General features: G+C 44.3%; 1 protein-coding gene across 2 annotated transcripts in view; it reads right to left on the bottom strand.

Annotated features, from left to right (window-relative positions):
• TDRD9 (tudor domain containing 9) overlaps positions 1-17,270 on the bottom strand; it is a 292,409-nt gene that overhangs the window by 30,926 nt on the left and 244,213 nt on the right. For both annotated transcript variants that reach the window (XM_029598050.1, XM_029598051.1), the window contains 3 exons: positions 16,524-16,594; positions 15,406-15,515; positions 8,910-9,006 (listed from right to left, as the gene is read on the bottom strand). In XM_029598050.1, coding sequence (XP_029453910.1) covers positions 8,910-9,006; positions 15,406-15,515; positions 16,524-16,594 — 278 coding nt within the window. The remainder of the gene's footprint in view (positions 1-8,909; positions 9,007-15,405; positions 15,516-16,523; positions 16,595-17,270) is intronic.

The raw sequence follows: 17,270 nt of genomic DNA, 5'->3' as shown, positions 1-17,270 counted from the left end.
ATAATTTTCGTTTCTGTAGTACCAAGGATCAGTCCAGAGTCCCGTCCAGGGGTTAAGGAGGATGGAGAGTCATCTGCTTTACTGTTGTACATTACAGATATCAGAAGAAGTTTATTTTCAATGGGGTTTTGTTTTTAATGATGGTTTGTTTAGATTCAGCTTTGGTACAGATTAATACTGAGGAACTGCAGGGGGCATCAGGATATATAAAGCAGTGTTCGTTTTACTTTCTCTGTCTCCGCCTGCTGGCATGGATGAATGAACCCAAGAGTCTGGACTGATCCTTTGTACTACAGTAACGAAAATTATCAGGTAAGAACCAAATTTTCTTTTGGCCACCTCTGTATTAAACAATTTATTTTATTTATTTAGAGGCTATTTATACCGATATTAGTGGGTACATCATATCGGTTTACATCAAACAGTAGATGAAAAGTACGAAGAACAGGGAAAAGGGAAGGGGACAACAGTTCAATAGTTAGAGAAAACTAAATAGAGAAACAGGAAAAAAAACTGGAGAGATAACATTAACGTAATATTAAACAATTACACCTAATGATGCAATGCTATCTTGGATAAGGGCAAGGGGGTACAAACAGTGCTCTCAGACCTGTCTCGTGCCTTCAATCTGCTTAATCTGATCCTGCTTAAAGGAAAATTGGTTCTTACCTGCTAATTTCCGTTCCTGTAGTACCATGGATCAGTCCAGGACAGCTGGTTTTTGCCTCCCCTCCAGCAGATGGAGACAGAAGTTTTTACGGACTCAGTCCTATACCCGAGGTGCCACCTAGAGTCTGTCAGCATTACACTGAACCCAAGCAGAAAATATAGAAACCATAACTTCAACAACAACCTCTTCCCTAAGCCTGAAACTGAATGAACGAATGAAATCATGCCCATAATCTTTCCCTGAAAAAGGGGGGCAATCCATAAACTTGCAGAAAGTATGATTAGCTACTGGCCGAGCGGACTCTCCATGTTCCCCAGGGCAGGCGTCTGGACTGATTCGTGGTACTACAGGAATGAAAATTAGCAGGTAAGAATCAATTTTCCTTTCCCTGTACATACCCGGATCAGTCCAGGACAGCTGGGATGTACCAAAGCTTTCCTAACCAGGGTGGGACAGAGTCCCGCTTGGAGCAAGTTGGCTACAAAAGAACCGGGCCCGGACATCCAGACGATAATGTCTGGCAAAGGTATGTAAAGATTTGCAGGTAGCCGCCCTACAACTCTCTTGCGGCGACACCTGCTGACATTCCGCCCATGAAGCCGCCTGCGACAGAGTAGAATGAGCCTTAAGCCCAGATGGAATTAAGACGGCCCTGAACCAGGTACGCCGAAACAATCGCTTCCTTTAACCAGCGAGCTATCGTGGCTCTTAAAGCCTTCTGACCCTTCCTGGGTCCACTCCACAGCACGAACAGATGGTCCGAGAGACAGAAACTGTTGGTAACCTCCAAGTACCGCAACAACACCCTCTTTACATCCCACTTCCGTAACTCTCTAGACTCTGGAGTAGAGGAGTCTAGACTTGCAAAGGAAGGCAGCTCTACTGACTGGTTTAAATGAAGAGGACACTACTTTCGATAGAAAAGAGGGAACTGTTCTTACGAAAACCCCTGCTTCTGAAATCTGTAAGAAAGGTTCCCTACAAGATAAGGCCTGAAGCTCAGAAACCCACCTTGCTGAAGAAATAGCCACCAGAAAAACAACCTTCAGCATCAGATCCTTTAGGGTTGCTTTTTCAATGGCTCAAAGGGAGCACTACAAAGGGTGTGGAGAACCAAGTTTAGTTTCCATGAGGGACAAGGAGACCGGACCGGGGTATGCAGATGTTAGCTCCTCTCAGAAAACAAGCCACATCCGGGTGAGAGGCGAGCACAACCCCCTGCACCTTTCCACAAAAAGAGCCAAAGGCCACCACCCAGACCCGCAGGAAATTAAATGCCAATCCCTTGGCCAAACTGGCCTGCAAAAAATCCAGCACGTCTGGAACCGAAGCCCTGGTCAACTGCACCCCATGTTCTATACACCAGGTTTCAAATATTCGCCAAACTCCAACATACGCCCTACACGTAGAAGTCTTACGGGACCGTAAAAGTCACAACCGAATCAGAGTAACCCTTATTCCTTAATCTCCGCCTTTCAAAAGCCAAGCCGCTAGACAAAAGTGATCCGCCTCTCCGAAACAAACAGGATCCTGACGCAGAAGGCCCGGAGATGGAGGAAAGCGCAGCGGACCTTCCATCGCTAGATTCAGGAGATCCACGAACCACGGGCGTCTCGGCCACTCTGGCGCCACCAGACTCACCCTGCCAGTGTGAACCTCAATTCGGCAAAGGACCTTGCCATCCAATGGCCACAGCGGAAAGACGTACAACAGAATGTCCCCTGGCCAGGGAAGAACCAGAGCGTCTAATCCTTTGGCCCCTGTCTCCCACCGGTGGCTGAAAAACATGGGAGCTTTGGCATTGCGGTAAGTCACCATCAGGTCCTTGGCTGGCTTGGACCAACGGTCGCACAGAAGACAGTCTGAGAGTTCCCACTCTCCTGGATCCAACTGATGGCGGCTGAGAAAATCCGCCTGAACATTGTCCACCCCTGCAATGTGGGAGGCCGCTATCCAGTAGAGGTGGTGCTCTGCCCAGGAGATTAATAGTTGAGCCTCCGCTGCCATCGGTCGACTTCTGGTTCCGCCCTGATGACTGATGTAAGCCACCGTCGTCGCATTGTCGGAGAGTATCCTCACTGATCTCGCCTCGACTAAGGGAAGGAGTGCTTGGAGCGCCAATCGAACCACTCTGGTTTCTAGCCGATTGATCGATCAAGAGGACTCCGTCCTCGTCCATTGTCCCTGTACCACTGTCCCTTGACAAACTGCTCCCCAGCTGGAGAGACTGGCATCAGTGGTCACCTCCATCCAAGCTGGGATTTCCAAATAGACCCCTTGGCGTAAGTGGTGTGGGGAAAGCCACCAAAGAGGACTGGAGCGCGCCGAGTCCCTCAGTGGCAGGAGAACCTGGAATCACTGGGAAAGAGGGTTCCACAGAGAAAGCAAAACTGACCGTAGAGGACGCATATGTGCAAAGGCCCATGGCACCAGGTCGAGAGTGGAAGCCATCGAGCCCAAGACCTGTAAATAATCCCAGGCCCTGGGATGAGACATGGTTCACAATGACTCCACCTGAGAGATGAGCTTGGATAGCCGCTCCTCGGTTAGAGCGCAAAACTGGAAATGGTGCCCCAAGATCGTGAACTGCAGATACTTCTGATGGTCTGGATGTATCGGTATGTGCAGGTAAACCTCAGTCAGATCCAGGGATGCCAAGAATTCTCCCCTGTGAACAGACACTATTACAGAGCGAAGAGTTTCCATCCAAAACCAAGGCACCTTTAGAATGCGATTGACCCTTTTTAAATAGAGTATGGGACAAAATGTTTCCTCTTTCTTGGGCACCACAAAGTAGATAGAGTATCTTCCTCGCCTGAGCTCCCCCTTTGGGTATGGGAACTATGGCGCCAAGGTCTTTTAAGCGCTGCAGAGTGTCTTGCACTGCCCTGCGCTTTTAGTGGTACGTGCAAGGGGACACTATGTATAATTCTCCTTGATCGGTCGACCAAAATCTAAAATGTAGCTATGATCTAATTATGCTGAGGACCCATTGATCGGCCCACTCCCCTAGGAACAGGGATAACCTTCCCCTGATCCTTGACACGGAAGAGTGGACCAGCCTCACTTCATTGCACAGACTTTGTTCCCCCATGAGACTGGGATGCACCATCTCTGGCGGGTCGACATCCTCGAAACGACTGGTTCCAGGTAGTTTGGCCGCCGGTTCCTGGGCGAAAGGAATATCCGGTGGACCGTGAGGCTCGAAAACAACTATTGCCCTGAAATCTTGCCCGCTGAGGAAAGGACCCCCTCGATCTGGGTCTATCCTCCGGCAACCGATGGACCTTGTTCTCTCCCAGAGACTTAATCATGTCCTCCAGCTGTTGCCTAAATAGCAACTTACCTTTGAAGGGCAAGGAACCCAGCTGCGAGACATCCGCCGACTTATGTCTAAGCCAGAGAAGCCGACGAGCTGAGACAGCCGAAACCATGGTTCTACCTGAAGTCCGCAACAAGTCATACAGCATGCCCGCATTGTACGCCACCGCCGCCTCTAGACGGCCGGCTCGCACCACTTCCGCATCGGAGAGGGATGCAGCTACCTGTAAATCCTGTACCCAGCGGAGACTGGCACGCTGCGCAAAACTGCTGCATATCGCCGCTCAGACCCCCAGGGACGACATTTCAAATATCTTCTTCAGCTGTAACTCCAATTTCAGATCATGCAAATCTTTCAGGGCAGTGGCTCCCGTGACTGGAATAGTTGTCGTCTTAGTTACAGCTGAGACTGCGGTGTCCACCTTCAGGGGCCTTGAGCATCTCCAGAGCCTCCTCCGGAAGTGGATACAGCTTGCCCATAGCTCGACCCACCTTCAAAACAAGGTCCAGAGTGTCCCACTCCTTGAACAAGAGATCTGTAACTGACATATGGAAAGGAACAGGTTGGACCCCTGAGGCCCACCATCACCGGATCCATGGCCCCAAAACAGGAGTCCTCTGGAAGCAGGTCGATGCCCAGCTCCTCCAAAATGGCTGGGGATAAGGGGACCCAGTTCCTCCTTCCAGAACAAGCATACCACCTTAAGGTCATTGCCCTCCACCATAGGCAAGCCCGCCTGCTTGGCTGGTAGGAGTTGAGGATCCGGATCCGCATCCAGCCCCTCTCCCGGGGCCCGCGGCGGAGAACGCCTGTCCTCCGAGGTGTACAGATCTGAACTTTCCTCCAGACAGGAAAAAGACTGGAGCGGGCGCTTTGCCTTAGGATCCTGTGTGCCACCAGGTGACTTGACGCGCTTCCATGAAGAAGGGCCTTTCACGACCCTGGCCGACTATGAAAGCCAACGTTGGACCTTGCTACGGTGGTCCCTAACAGTCTTCCGGGCCTTGAAGACCTTGTGCATGAACCAGACGAACTCTGAGGAGAATGAGGAGGAAGACCCCTCAGAGTCCTTGTCCTGTTCCTCCTCCAATAAATCGTCATGCTCCTCTGGCAACTCGTCCCCCCCCCCCAGGGGCAGCAGGCCTAGGGGAAAGAGGTGGTGGGGAGATGCCCTCCCCCAGTGCTGCCTTCTCTTGATCCCTGAGGGTCTGCAACAAGGCTTCAGTCCCTCCACCGAGGCGAAAAAGTTCCAGAGGCTGACACTGTCATTTGGGCCTCCCAGGCTCCCGGCACAACTTGGAGCTGTCCCCTGCAGGCTTGTGTTGAAGTGGCCGCTTTGAAGGCCCTTCATCGCCCGACAAGGCATGCAAATTCCAGTGTGCGAAAGGTGTGCATGCACTGCCGCAGGCCAAGCAGGCCACACCACGAGGCATGATCCCCAGCCTCGATTACCAGCAAATCCGAAAAAAGAACCGCGGCGCCGAACAGCCTCCCCCCCAGGAACGCGACGCAAGATCAGACAGCAAAAAACAGCGTTGGAAAGGAGAAGACCTGGAGTGACCGCTAGGCTGGAGAAAAATTCCTGCTGCTTTGTTTTTTTTTTTTTTGCTCTGTCAGTGCGGTCCTGCGGAGAGCGAGTGAGCCGGGCCCCACTCAGGTATCGCTCTCAGACTCTAGCAGTGTCAGGGTTCCCAACCCTCTGCTCTAAAGCCTCGACTACCAGGGGGATGGTCCCACCAGGACCTAACAACCCCCTGGGAGGCTAAACAGGCATCCGCCTGTCTCTTCCCGGTGATTTTTTTTTTTTTGCAACTCCTACCTATACCCTCTCACTACCTCTCTAACTTTTTTTTTTTTTTTTTTTTAAGAACCACCAAGTTTCAGCAAAAAAATTCCTAACACCTAGCCCAGACTAAAGGTTTTGCACCTCCACCATCTGCTGGAGACAGAGAAATACCGACAGACTCTAGGTGGCACTTCAGGGGTATAGGACGGAGTCTGTAAAAACTTCTGTCTCCATCTGCTGGAGGGGAGGCAAACCCCAGCTGTCCTGGACTGATCCGGATACGTACAGGGAAAAGATGTTTGCAGGCAAGCCTAGGAGGCCCGTACTTCAGTGGCTGAAGTCCTTTCAGATGGGATGATCCCAGACTGAGGTGGCAGGACTGTTCCTTGGTACCTTGACTGATAGCATATGGCTTGCCTCAAGGATCTTCAATTTCATTAGCTTCAAGGTTCAGGAGTTTTATCCTGGCTATATGCTGATATACTGATCTCTATAGCCTTCTGGGTCAATGCTGGTGATGCAATTAATGCCTTGAACCTATGTTTAGCTGAAATATCAGACTGGATGAACAACAAACAAGTTAAAACAGGGAAAAGACAAGAGATCCTGTGGCTTAGTAATAGAGCTCTCCTAAAATAGGATGAGCCTCCAAACATTGAAAAGAGTGTCCCTAAAATGCAAGTTAAGAATTTAAGAGTTCTACTGTCTGTACTTCAAGACCCAAACAGGAAAAGTGGTTAAGTGAAGCTGTATATTTTATTTATTATTTTTATTTATTTTATTTAAAGGTATTTATATACCGCTTTTTAAAATAAAATTTTATCAAAACGGTTTACAATAGTTTAAAATAAAATGAAAAATAAAATGCAAGTTAAATAAAATAAAAATACATAAATTTAGTTAAATAGCTAGGTAATTACTAGCTTAAAATAAAATTGTTAATTAAAAATGAAACAATAATAATAATAATAATAGAAGCGTGCCATGGTAAACAGAATAGGAGAAGCAAAAAGGCGAAAGGGGGGGAGGGAAGAAGTGGTGAGTTATCAGATAAATATATCCCAGAAAATGAAGGGAGTGAAACAAAAGATTGAGTGAAAAATTGAGGTAATATGTGTCAAGTGAGCAGAATTGGAGTAATATGAGTCAGATGGATGAGGTTGAAGAGGTGGGCACTTCAGATTTGTTGACAGTATACTTAGAGGAGTTATTAAATGCATGTTGAAAAAAGTAAGTTTTAAGAGCTTTTTTGAATTGATGAGGGTTTGATATTAGACGGAGAGGGTTGGGTAAAGAGTTCCAAAGAGAAGGTCCTGCAACTGAAAATGCTCTTTTTCTGGTTATGTCTAATCTGGCCTGTCGTGGGGATGGAATGTCTAGGAGATTTTGAGTAAGTGATCTTAGATGTCGGGTGGGTTTGTAGATACGAAGTAAGGTGCATAGCCAGGTGGAGGAAGAATTGTAGATTAAGCTGTGAATGATTGAGAGTATTTTGTACTTTATCCTGTATTTTATGGGGAGCCAGTGAAAAGATTGTAAAATAGGGGTTATATGATTGCGAATAGGGGTACCAGATAATAAGTGAGCTGCACTATTTTGGACTAGTTGTAATGGGTGAATTGATGAATCGGGTAAACCTAGGTAGAGTGCATTACAATAGTCTAAATGTATAATAAAGTTCTGCTTAATTTTTCAATTTCATCCTTATTTGGACTTATCTAATCTGTATTACTGTAATTCTTAGGATGTGCATCTATCAAAATAATTAAAAAAATAATTAAAAAAATAATTAAATAATAAATTAAATAATAATTAAAAAAAGAGATCAAAATAATTGTTAAACTACAATAGAAAATGCCAAAGTAAGATTGGCCCTGGTTAAAACAGGTGGCGAGCTCTTCATTGGTTGCCAGGGCAAACACGTATCCAGTGTAAAGCTGCTACTGACAACATTTTGAATCATGCATCACATGGGCCCCACCTCTGCTGGTATACTCTGAACAGGCCGATGACATCAGCCCATCCATCACTTCTCTATCGGCTGAGTGCCTGTAAAGACTACAACTAGGGCTTCTTCAGGAGCTTCCTCCGACCTATGGAATTCCTTACCAAGGAATGAAAGATTTGAAACCAATTTCCTTTTCTTCAGAAGAAAGCTTAAAGAATGTTTGTTCTCAAAGCATCTGGGGGATATGACTTGACTTGGACTAGAAGTCTCTTTAGGGGATGCGGGCCCCAATTCACACTGGCAGCCTGCCTAACTTTCAACACTGAGAATTAGATGCCATTTTCTATGCTTAGTTTTTTTTTTTTTAAATTTGTGGATAAAATTGATTGTTGTAGATCTGAAGAACCTGGTAATTTATTTTTAATTTATTTAGAGATCATTCAGTGCTACTTAGCTGGATAAGTGTAATTTATGCGGGTAAGTAGGGGCTGCCGAATACGCGCCTACATTCAGCAGCTGATTGGCTGCATAAGTTACTTACATGGCTAAAAAGTTAGTCACATAATGTGTGGGTGTGTAGTGGGCAGATCGGGGTGGAGCGAGTTAGCTGTACAGGTTATGCAGCTAACTACCGATATTCATTCTTAACTTTATCACTGTTTAATGCGGCTATCATAGTTAAGTACTGGTGTCATGTCTTTGTTACATGTGAATTTATTGTGGTACAGTGGATCTTTGTTCCCTTTTATATCATAATTTGTATTCATTTTTTTTTGTACTTTAAAATGATTGATTCAAGTATACACTTGAGATGTGCATTCGTTTTCCCCAAATTAGACAATTTCAACAAAATTGTCTGATTCGGCATGGTTTGGGGGCGACAAAAAACGAACAGAATTTTTCTGAAATTTTGGAAAACTTCATAGTTTGTGTTAACACGCACTAACTTTAAAATGTTAGTGCACACTAACACGAAAATCGGGGGCCCACGAAAAAAAAAACCCCATACCACAGGATAAACGAAATTTCCCGCAGGGGCCTCAAAATGAAACCCGAACCGAAAAAACCCCCCAATGCACATCTCTAGTATACACTGCCTGGGGCACCTGTTGTAAAAGGCAGAGAAGAAATCTAAAAAACTCATGCACAGTGGTGCTCTGTGGAAATTTCAGCTGCCACGTACCTTAGTTCCATCACGGGAGCAAACAGCATGCTGAGAAGAGCTGGGAGTCCAGGAATATTCGGCATCAGTGAAGTCTCCCTCAACAGCATTGTGGAGCCTGATTAAAATGAGATCAAAGGCAATAACCAAAACCTAATTTAGGTAACCATCATTGCATCAATTTGTCAGCTACCACAATAGAGTTATGTTCCAGGAATACCATGATGTTTACACCATCAACAGAACTATCTAGCAGTTGAGTGTCTGGCAGGCTGCACATATAGTAATAACTAGAAATCCAGGCACTCATGTAGCTGAATATGTCTGAAAGGCTACATGTACCTTGTTTACTGGGTCAGTGCAGCAGGTTAACAGTGGTGGTATACCATCTGGAAAGGCCACGAGGACCTAGAAGACTGGATGTTTGGACAACAGCCATGCTAATATCACTACCCATTTAGATTACTATAAAGTTTTGTGGTTAGACGTAAGGAGGAAGGGATACTGGGTGCCGAACTAAACAGGAAATCTCCCAGGTTCACCTATCCAGGAGGTGGTGTACAAAGAGACAGACAATAAAAACAGCCTTGGATAAGGTGTGATAGTTTACAAGCAGCCATGCTCTATGGTTGGTAGAGTTCACAATATATCTAGTTAATACTTACATTATCCAAATTCCTCATTTTACCCAGAACAAAAAACAAATACATATAGATAATATCAAGTATATATAATTTAAAAAATATATTTATATATATGGAACACATACATGAAGAGGTGTATATAGAAATGTAGAAAGTAAACTAGTCACTGTACAATAATCATGTTCACAGGACATACACAAAACAGATAATCTATAGCTCAGAACAATGAGAAAGAAGAATTACACTGATTGCAAAACTCGAACATTATACCAGGGGAACTAGTCCCAATAATGATGTCCTTACACCACCCCATGTGCCCCCCCACCCATAATGTTATGTTATATCTTAACACCCCCCCAAAAATAAACCCCAAGATGCAACATATCCACCAGTGCACCCATCCACTCACAACACATCATCCACGATCTCACCTAACATTCATACGCAAACATACAGGATCCCTTCCTCATCACAATTAACCCCAGCTGAAAGATCTATAATATATACATAACACTGTTCCCCTATAGCAAGAGTGCGAACAAGGTAATATAGAAAGAAAAATCACGGGGGAAGGAGAGAGGAGAGAGGACCCGGAGAGGTGTTTGAACAGCGGAATTTGCCTCTTATGAGGGTGAGGACACGTCCCGGCCTGATTGGACTTACATCTGACGTCATCAGAAAGGCGACGGTAGGCCTTAAAACCGCCCCTTCTGTGGCGCGCAGCTGCCGCCGGCGCGCGGCTTTGCCTGAGATTCGGCAAACTTTTTTAGTTTTCCACCAATCGTAAGTACTATCTTAATTAAAAAACTCTCTCTCTCTGCTCCTCTCTGAGTACCCTCGTTAGATAACTCCTATAATCAGTTATTGGATTTAAGAGACTTTGGGAAGGTAGAAACCTTGAATAAATAATTTAAAAAATATATGCCACACTCGAAAAGGAAAGCAAGGATTAGGGAGTTGGGGGTTGGACCCCAGACCCCAGTTACCTTGCAACCTACGATTGAAGGTTTCATGCTTCCAGCAGTGGCTTCGATAACTCCGCGACAGTCCTTGGCATTCAATCCAGAGGAGCGTGTGGATTGTTCGCCGGACACACAAGTCAGCTTAAGTCCCGGAGCGCCGTCTACCCCTCCTTTTCCCTCAGGAGTATTAATAACACCAGAAAGACGAACGAATGACAGAGAAGTTTCTCTAGTCATAAGTGACTATCCCAGAGCCAGGAGCTGCTGGGTTCACGGAGGGCATTATGCGGGGGAACGAAGTGTCGACCTCCCCTGAAATCATAGGGGTAGATTTTCAGAGCCCTGCTCGCCTAAATCCGCCCAAAACCGGGCGGATTTAGGCGAGCAGGGCCCTGCGCGCCGGGAAGCCTATTTTACATAGGCCTCCCGGCGCGCGCAGAGCCCCGGGACTCGCGTAAGTCCCGGGGTTCTCGGAGGGGGGCGTGTCGGGGGCGGGCCCGGTCGTCGCGGCGTTCCGGGGGCGTGTCGGCAGCGTTTTGGGGGCGGGTACGGGGCGTGGCTACGGCCCGGGGGCGTGGCCGCGCCCTCCGTACCCGCCCCCAGGTTGCGGCCCGGCGCGCAGCAGGCCCGCTGGCGCGCGGGGATTTACGTCTCCCTCCGGGAGGCGTAAATCCCCCGACAAAGGTAAGGGGGGGGTGTAGACAGGGCCGGGCGGGTGGGTTAGGTAGGGGAAGGGAGGGGAAGGTGAGGGGAGGGCAAAGGAAAGTTCCCTCCAAGGCCGCTCCGATTTCGGAGCGGCCTTGGAGGGAACGGGGGGAGGCAGCGCGGCTCGGCGCGCGCAGGCTATACAAAATCGATAGCCTTGCGCGCGCCGATCCAGGATTTTAGTGGATACGTGCGGCTCCGCGCGTATCTACTAAAATCCAGCGTACTTTTGCTTGAGTCTGATGCGCAAGCAAAAGTAGGCTGATCGCGCTTCTTTTAAAATCTACCCCATAGCCTCTACCCCTAGAGAGAAAATTTCAACATCAAGGGAATCAAGTAATCTTGTGGATACCCAACGAACTGAGTTTACTATACTGCGCCCAGCTATTCCTAAACCTACTGAAATTACCATGGACTCCATATGGACTGCAATAATGGTTTTAGAAAAGTCAGTATCTTCTCTTGTTGATGTCACCTCTAGTTTGGTAGGGAAAATTCACCCCATGGAATTAAGTATTTCCACAAATACGCAAAATATAGCTCAATTAGAACAAAAGGTTTCTACTTTACAAACTAATCAAATACAACTGATTAAGTCTGACATAATTCAGCAAAGAAAGCTAGAAAATATTGAAAATTCAATTAGATATTTGAATCTTCGTATACTTAATTTTCCTTTATTTGAAAAGATTTCCCGTTTAGAAATGTTCAAAAAGTACTTGATGGAAGTATTAAAAATTCCTAAAGAATTGATGCCTACACTGGCAAAAATTTATATGACAAAAACTGTTTCTATAACATCAACTGATCAAGTGCATAATTTAGACTTGGATCTGACACAATTCTTAGAAACATCAAAAACCTACTAAAAGAGGAACTATGTTCATACAATGTGTTTTTGCACAAGACAGAGAAATGATATTAAAAGCTTTTTTCCGCAATAGAAAGATACCTTTTTTGGGACAGTCCATATGGGTTTTTCCAGATGTTACACGTTCCACTCAGGAACGTAGGAAAAGATTTCTTTTATTGCGAAATGAAGTTGTGGGCAGGGGAGCCAAGTTTAGTCTTAGGTTCCCATGCCAATGTATAGTGAATAAACAAGGGGTTAAGAATGTATTTTTTGAACCTGATCAGTTACAAATCTTTTTAAACTCAGGTTCCTTGGTAAGTCCAAATCAAGGTATATCTTGAATTACGGTTTGAAAATGATAAATGCCACTAATGTCTCTATTTCCAATATTACAACAGATAAGATTTCTAAATTTCTTTGATCGCTCAAGATAGGAGTTGTCTTGCGTTTCATTAATATTACATGGATAAATGTTGCAGTTAACTTACTTTATGTGTAATGTAGTAATACTGTTTCTTAAATATTTATTTGTTTAAAACTGTAAACTGCATAATCCATTGTATTTTTTCTTATAAGTTTACCTGTATGGAAGGTTAAAAATTCTATAAATAAAAATTAAAAAAAAAAAAAAAAAGAAAGAAAGAAAAATCACATTATATTAAGTGTTAGAAAAGCCCCTGAAATTAGTGCTTTACGTGTATTGGCTGGCATCGCTCTAAAGGTCTGTTGCCATAAATGAGCACAATCAGCGGACATTCGTCTGTCGGTAAGGAGTGCATCCAAATGTTCAATCTGCATCCAATTTGCTACTTTATACCACCACCCATCAAACACCAGGACTCTTGTTTTGAACCCAATGAGCAAGAATAATGGCTTTAGCCAGCAGAACCATAATTTGAACATATTTAACTCTATATTTAGAGGTGGCATCTAACCACAACACCGAACGTAGCACCACAAAAGAGCCAAGAAATGGTGGGTTTTGGTATAGAATATTCTCAAGAAAGGACAATACTGCCCCCACCCCCCCAAAAAAAAAAAAAAAAAAGAGAACAAAGTAGGACACAGCGTTACCTAATGTATAAACGTACTTCTGATGATAGCAAGCCCTTTATTAAAATGCCCGACTCTGGCCGAGTTTCGCTCCCTTGCACAGAGCTGCCTCAGGGGCAACTAAAAATGGACATACAAATAATTAAAACACATACATATAAAAAAAATTACATGTATATAAAACTGACAATAATCATACATTCACTTAAAATATGTCTCATAAAATAATTCTGTTTGAAAAACATAAAAACAAAATAACTACATATATATGTGTATAAGAATATGTATATACTTATGGATGCAATAAATTAAATGACAACATAAATGTGTGACAAAAATTAATACAGAACTGAATAACGAGGTAATGCTCAGAGAATGGAGGTGGTGACTTTGTGTCATATATATATGAAAATATAAACAGTGGAGTCAATATTGGTTGTATGTGTTTTAATTATTTGTATGTCCATTTTTAGTTGCCCCTGAGGCAGCTCTGTGCAAGGGAGCGAAACTCGGCCAGAGTCGGGCATTTTAATAAAGGGCTTGCTATCATCTGATTCTCCTTGTCGTCACTGTTACACAGCTCACTGGATCGGCTTCCGCTTTGCTTTTTGGGTCCATCTCTAAACGTACTTCTGTGCATTTTATACTTATCACATAAGTGAGTCCACCCCCCCCCCCCGCATTTTATATGCCCAAACCTTATTTATCTGCGCCATATGCAAGACCTTAAACTGCACTTCTTGCAGTTTGGCCTCAATTGTTATTATATGAGCTGATGCAAAATATTTACCTAGTGCCTCTACTGACACATTTTCCCCTAATTCCAGCGACCATTTATATGCGAGTGAAAAGAGCACCTCCCTAGACGCTCCTATAAAGCGACAATTATGCCAAAATGTAAGTGCGTTGGAGGATCTGGTCACTTTTTTTTTTTTTTTAAACAAAAGAAATACAGGAAAATTCCATGGGGTGCCAGGCTATCTGGTCCTGAACCTTTTGGAAGTAGGGCCTTGCTTGTAAGCATATATAGAACTGCGAGTGGGGAATGCAGCAACCTTGTTGTAGCTACGCAAACACCACCACCTTTTGCTCAGCAGAATAAAGATTCCCCAAGTTTGTAACTCCATTCCTGTACCGTGCGTGAATTCTGTATGCCAGGTATAAACGCAGGGTTCCCCACAAACTCTTATTAAATCTGTTGCATAGGAATTATATCCCTCTGCCCTCCTCCATTTACACATAAATCTCCAAGCTAGTATCGCTGGTCTCAGAAGCACTTGCCGAGAAATCTGAACATTTATCAATTTCAACGGAAAAAGAATTTCATTGACTTATTTAGGCACCTCAAACTTGAAACATTGCTTGCACCATTCCCAACTAAACCGTAGTTGGCATGCAACGTTGTAGAAGCGAAAGTGAGGGAGCCGAAGACACCCCTCCCCCCCTAAGCTTTAGAGTGCATAAGAGTCTCATAGCTTATCTTTGCTACTTTTCCCCTCCAAATAAATTGTGCGAGGACTGCCAATGAGCAACATCTTTAGATTTCAACCATATAGGGAGCATCTGTAACGTATAGAACTTAGATAGCAAAGACATTTTAAACAGGGCACATCTCCCCAAACATGAAATGGGACAGTCTTTTTTGTTCATCCAAGCATTCTATCAGTTTACATGTACTTAAAGAATACAAAAGATTTAGGTTCTGAGGTATCCAGACCCCTAGGTATTGCAAGGTGCCAGCAGACCATGCCAAAGGAAAATCCCCTGACCAATTCATCCAAACCAAATCCTGTACTGGTAAGGCCTCACATTTGGAGAAATTGATCTTCAAACCTGCAAAAGCCCCAAACATCTTAATCAACCCCAAGGTTTTCCCCAAAGAAAGGGATGGGTCATGCAGAAATAAGAACATATCATCTGCAAATAAGCAAACTTTATATTCGCTTTTACCCAAAACAAAGCCAGGAATGGAGCTATCTAACCTTATCTTCTGTATCGGGGGTTCAACAGTAAGGATATATAATAAGGGCGACGAGGGGAAATATATAATTTTTAGCTAGCAATAATGAAAATACAAAAAGTTTAAACTAGTCATTTCTCAGAATGATTTTTAACATCAGTCTTTGTGAGACTGATTTTTGTATTGATCTCCATGCTGTGGAAACAGCCTGTTCTATACTTGCATACCAAGGCTATGGCAATACTTCCAGGCAGTAAGAACAGTAATAACCAAACTAGAGAGAAACCAGCTAGCACAGGAATATATGAAGACTATCCTGTACTAAGCCCAGCATAATTACCAGATGCATTTACTGACAGCGAAGCTGCTACAAGCATTCTCTGGTAGACATCTTCAGGGGCATCGTTGACTAGGACGGAGTTGATGCTCTCCTTTTCCATGCAAACACATCTAGGAGAAAAAGGCACATGGAAAAGATCTCCAATCATGTTAAGCAGCAAGTAAACAGCCTGAGCTGCAGAGCAATTGCGAACTCATTCTCAGTATCCAGAGACTCAGCAGCTTCCTAGAGGAGGGTAGCAGGAGTAACGGATCATCTGGAAGACACTAGATCACCTCTGTACCCAAATCAGCAGATCCAGAGCCAACACTGCAAAATGGGGATACTCTAAGCAGACCAAAGACATGCGACTGTGCCGAGAGTCAGTCCATGCAATACCTTTTTGTCTGCCCATTGCTTGAGCATGTCCCCTGCAAAATGCAGGATTCTTGCTGAGGCTAACTCGCAAGCCGCTGAAACATGCTCGTCAGGGGAAAGAAATAGGACCTTAGTGCATGGACACAAGGCAAAACATATCCAAACGCAGTATTCCTGTGGTTTCAGAGATCTAAGAAACTCACCCTGTTGTCTGAGGCTCTCCATTTCTAGAATAGTCAGTCAAGGATGGCCAGAGGACTGCAGGCTTCGCGCAGCCCTCGTGAGAAGTGACAGTGAAGCCTTCTGTGCCCTCTTTAAGCTTTCCCCGTGATCCCTGCTCTATCACATGCACTATACAACTACAGCACATTAATACTGGAAGCAAAGCCTGGAGTGCATCACACTAATGACAGACATTTCTTTCACAGTGGGACAGCACAAGGCTGTTTTGTTCATTACCTCATCTATTCTGCTGCACCAATGTAAGTGTGTTAAAGAAAACAACTTGTATCAGTTCAATTTAATTTGTCTATATTCTTGGAAAAATAAACAAAACTGGTTTCTGCATGAATCTTGGTTTTATTTTCAGTTACTATTTATGGGGCAGCAGGAAAGATACACAACCTGAAGAACAAACTTGGACTATCTTGAGCTCTGGTGGAGTCTGTTGCTCCAGCCTGTACACAAGCATCACGACATTCCCATTTCATCAAGTCCGACACTGTCTCTTCAACTGAAAGCATTTTCTGTCAACGTCATACCTGAATCTCGAGACCCGTGTCATACTGTGAAACCGGATCTCATAAGGATTGAAAGGACCATGAAGCACGACCTGCAGAGAGACATTTTACTACTGAAATTAATAGCAACTAGCTGCTAGTCATATTTACTTGACAAATCAAAATTTAAGTTCTACCGATTTCTATACAGTTATTAGGCTCACACCTGAACCAAGTAATACCAGGCCAAGGGTTCAGACTTCAGGAGGGTCGAAGTCAAGACAAGTGATCGTGCAGAGGAAGTCCTATCGGGAATTGAAAATCTGAAAGGGAAGAACTGACAACAAAGCACAGAGAAGGAAACAAAATTCTAAAGAAAGTAAATCAACAAGAGGAAGAAGAAAAGAGACCAATGCAATTCTGTAAAGAAACAGAAGATTGATTTTCATATCTTAGTTCTGTCTTTTGTATTGTCCTCTACTGATTATTGCAATTCCTTATATATCTGATTACCAAATTCTAATCTACATGCATAGATTAGAATTTGTGTTGCAGAATTCCGCAGCTAGACTGAGAATGAGATCATATTATACCCGGTTTAAGATGTTAATCCTGATATTTAAAGCGATTAAGCTGGATGGACTCTTATTTAGCAAATCTCAAAAAAGATATTATTGAGATGGAGAAGGTACAGAGAAGGGCTACCAAAATAAGGGGAATGGCAGATGAAATTTAATGTGGATAAGTGCAAGGTGATGCATATAGGGAAAAATAACCCAGACCAAGGCC

The sequence above is a fragment of the Rhinatrema bivittatum genome, chromosome 4 (assembly GCF_901001135.1).
Source record: "Rhinatrema bivittatum chromosome 4, aRhiBiv1.1, whole genome shotgun sequence".
In the NCBI taxonomy this organism is placed as follows: Eukaryota; Metazoa; Chordata; class Amphibia; order Gymnophiona; family Rhinatrematidae; genus Rhinatrema; species Rhinatrema bivittatum.
This window is presented reverse-complemented; position numbering and strand designations above follow the sequence as displayed.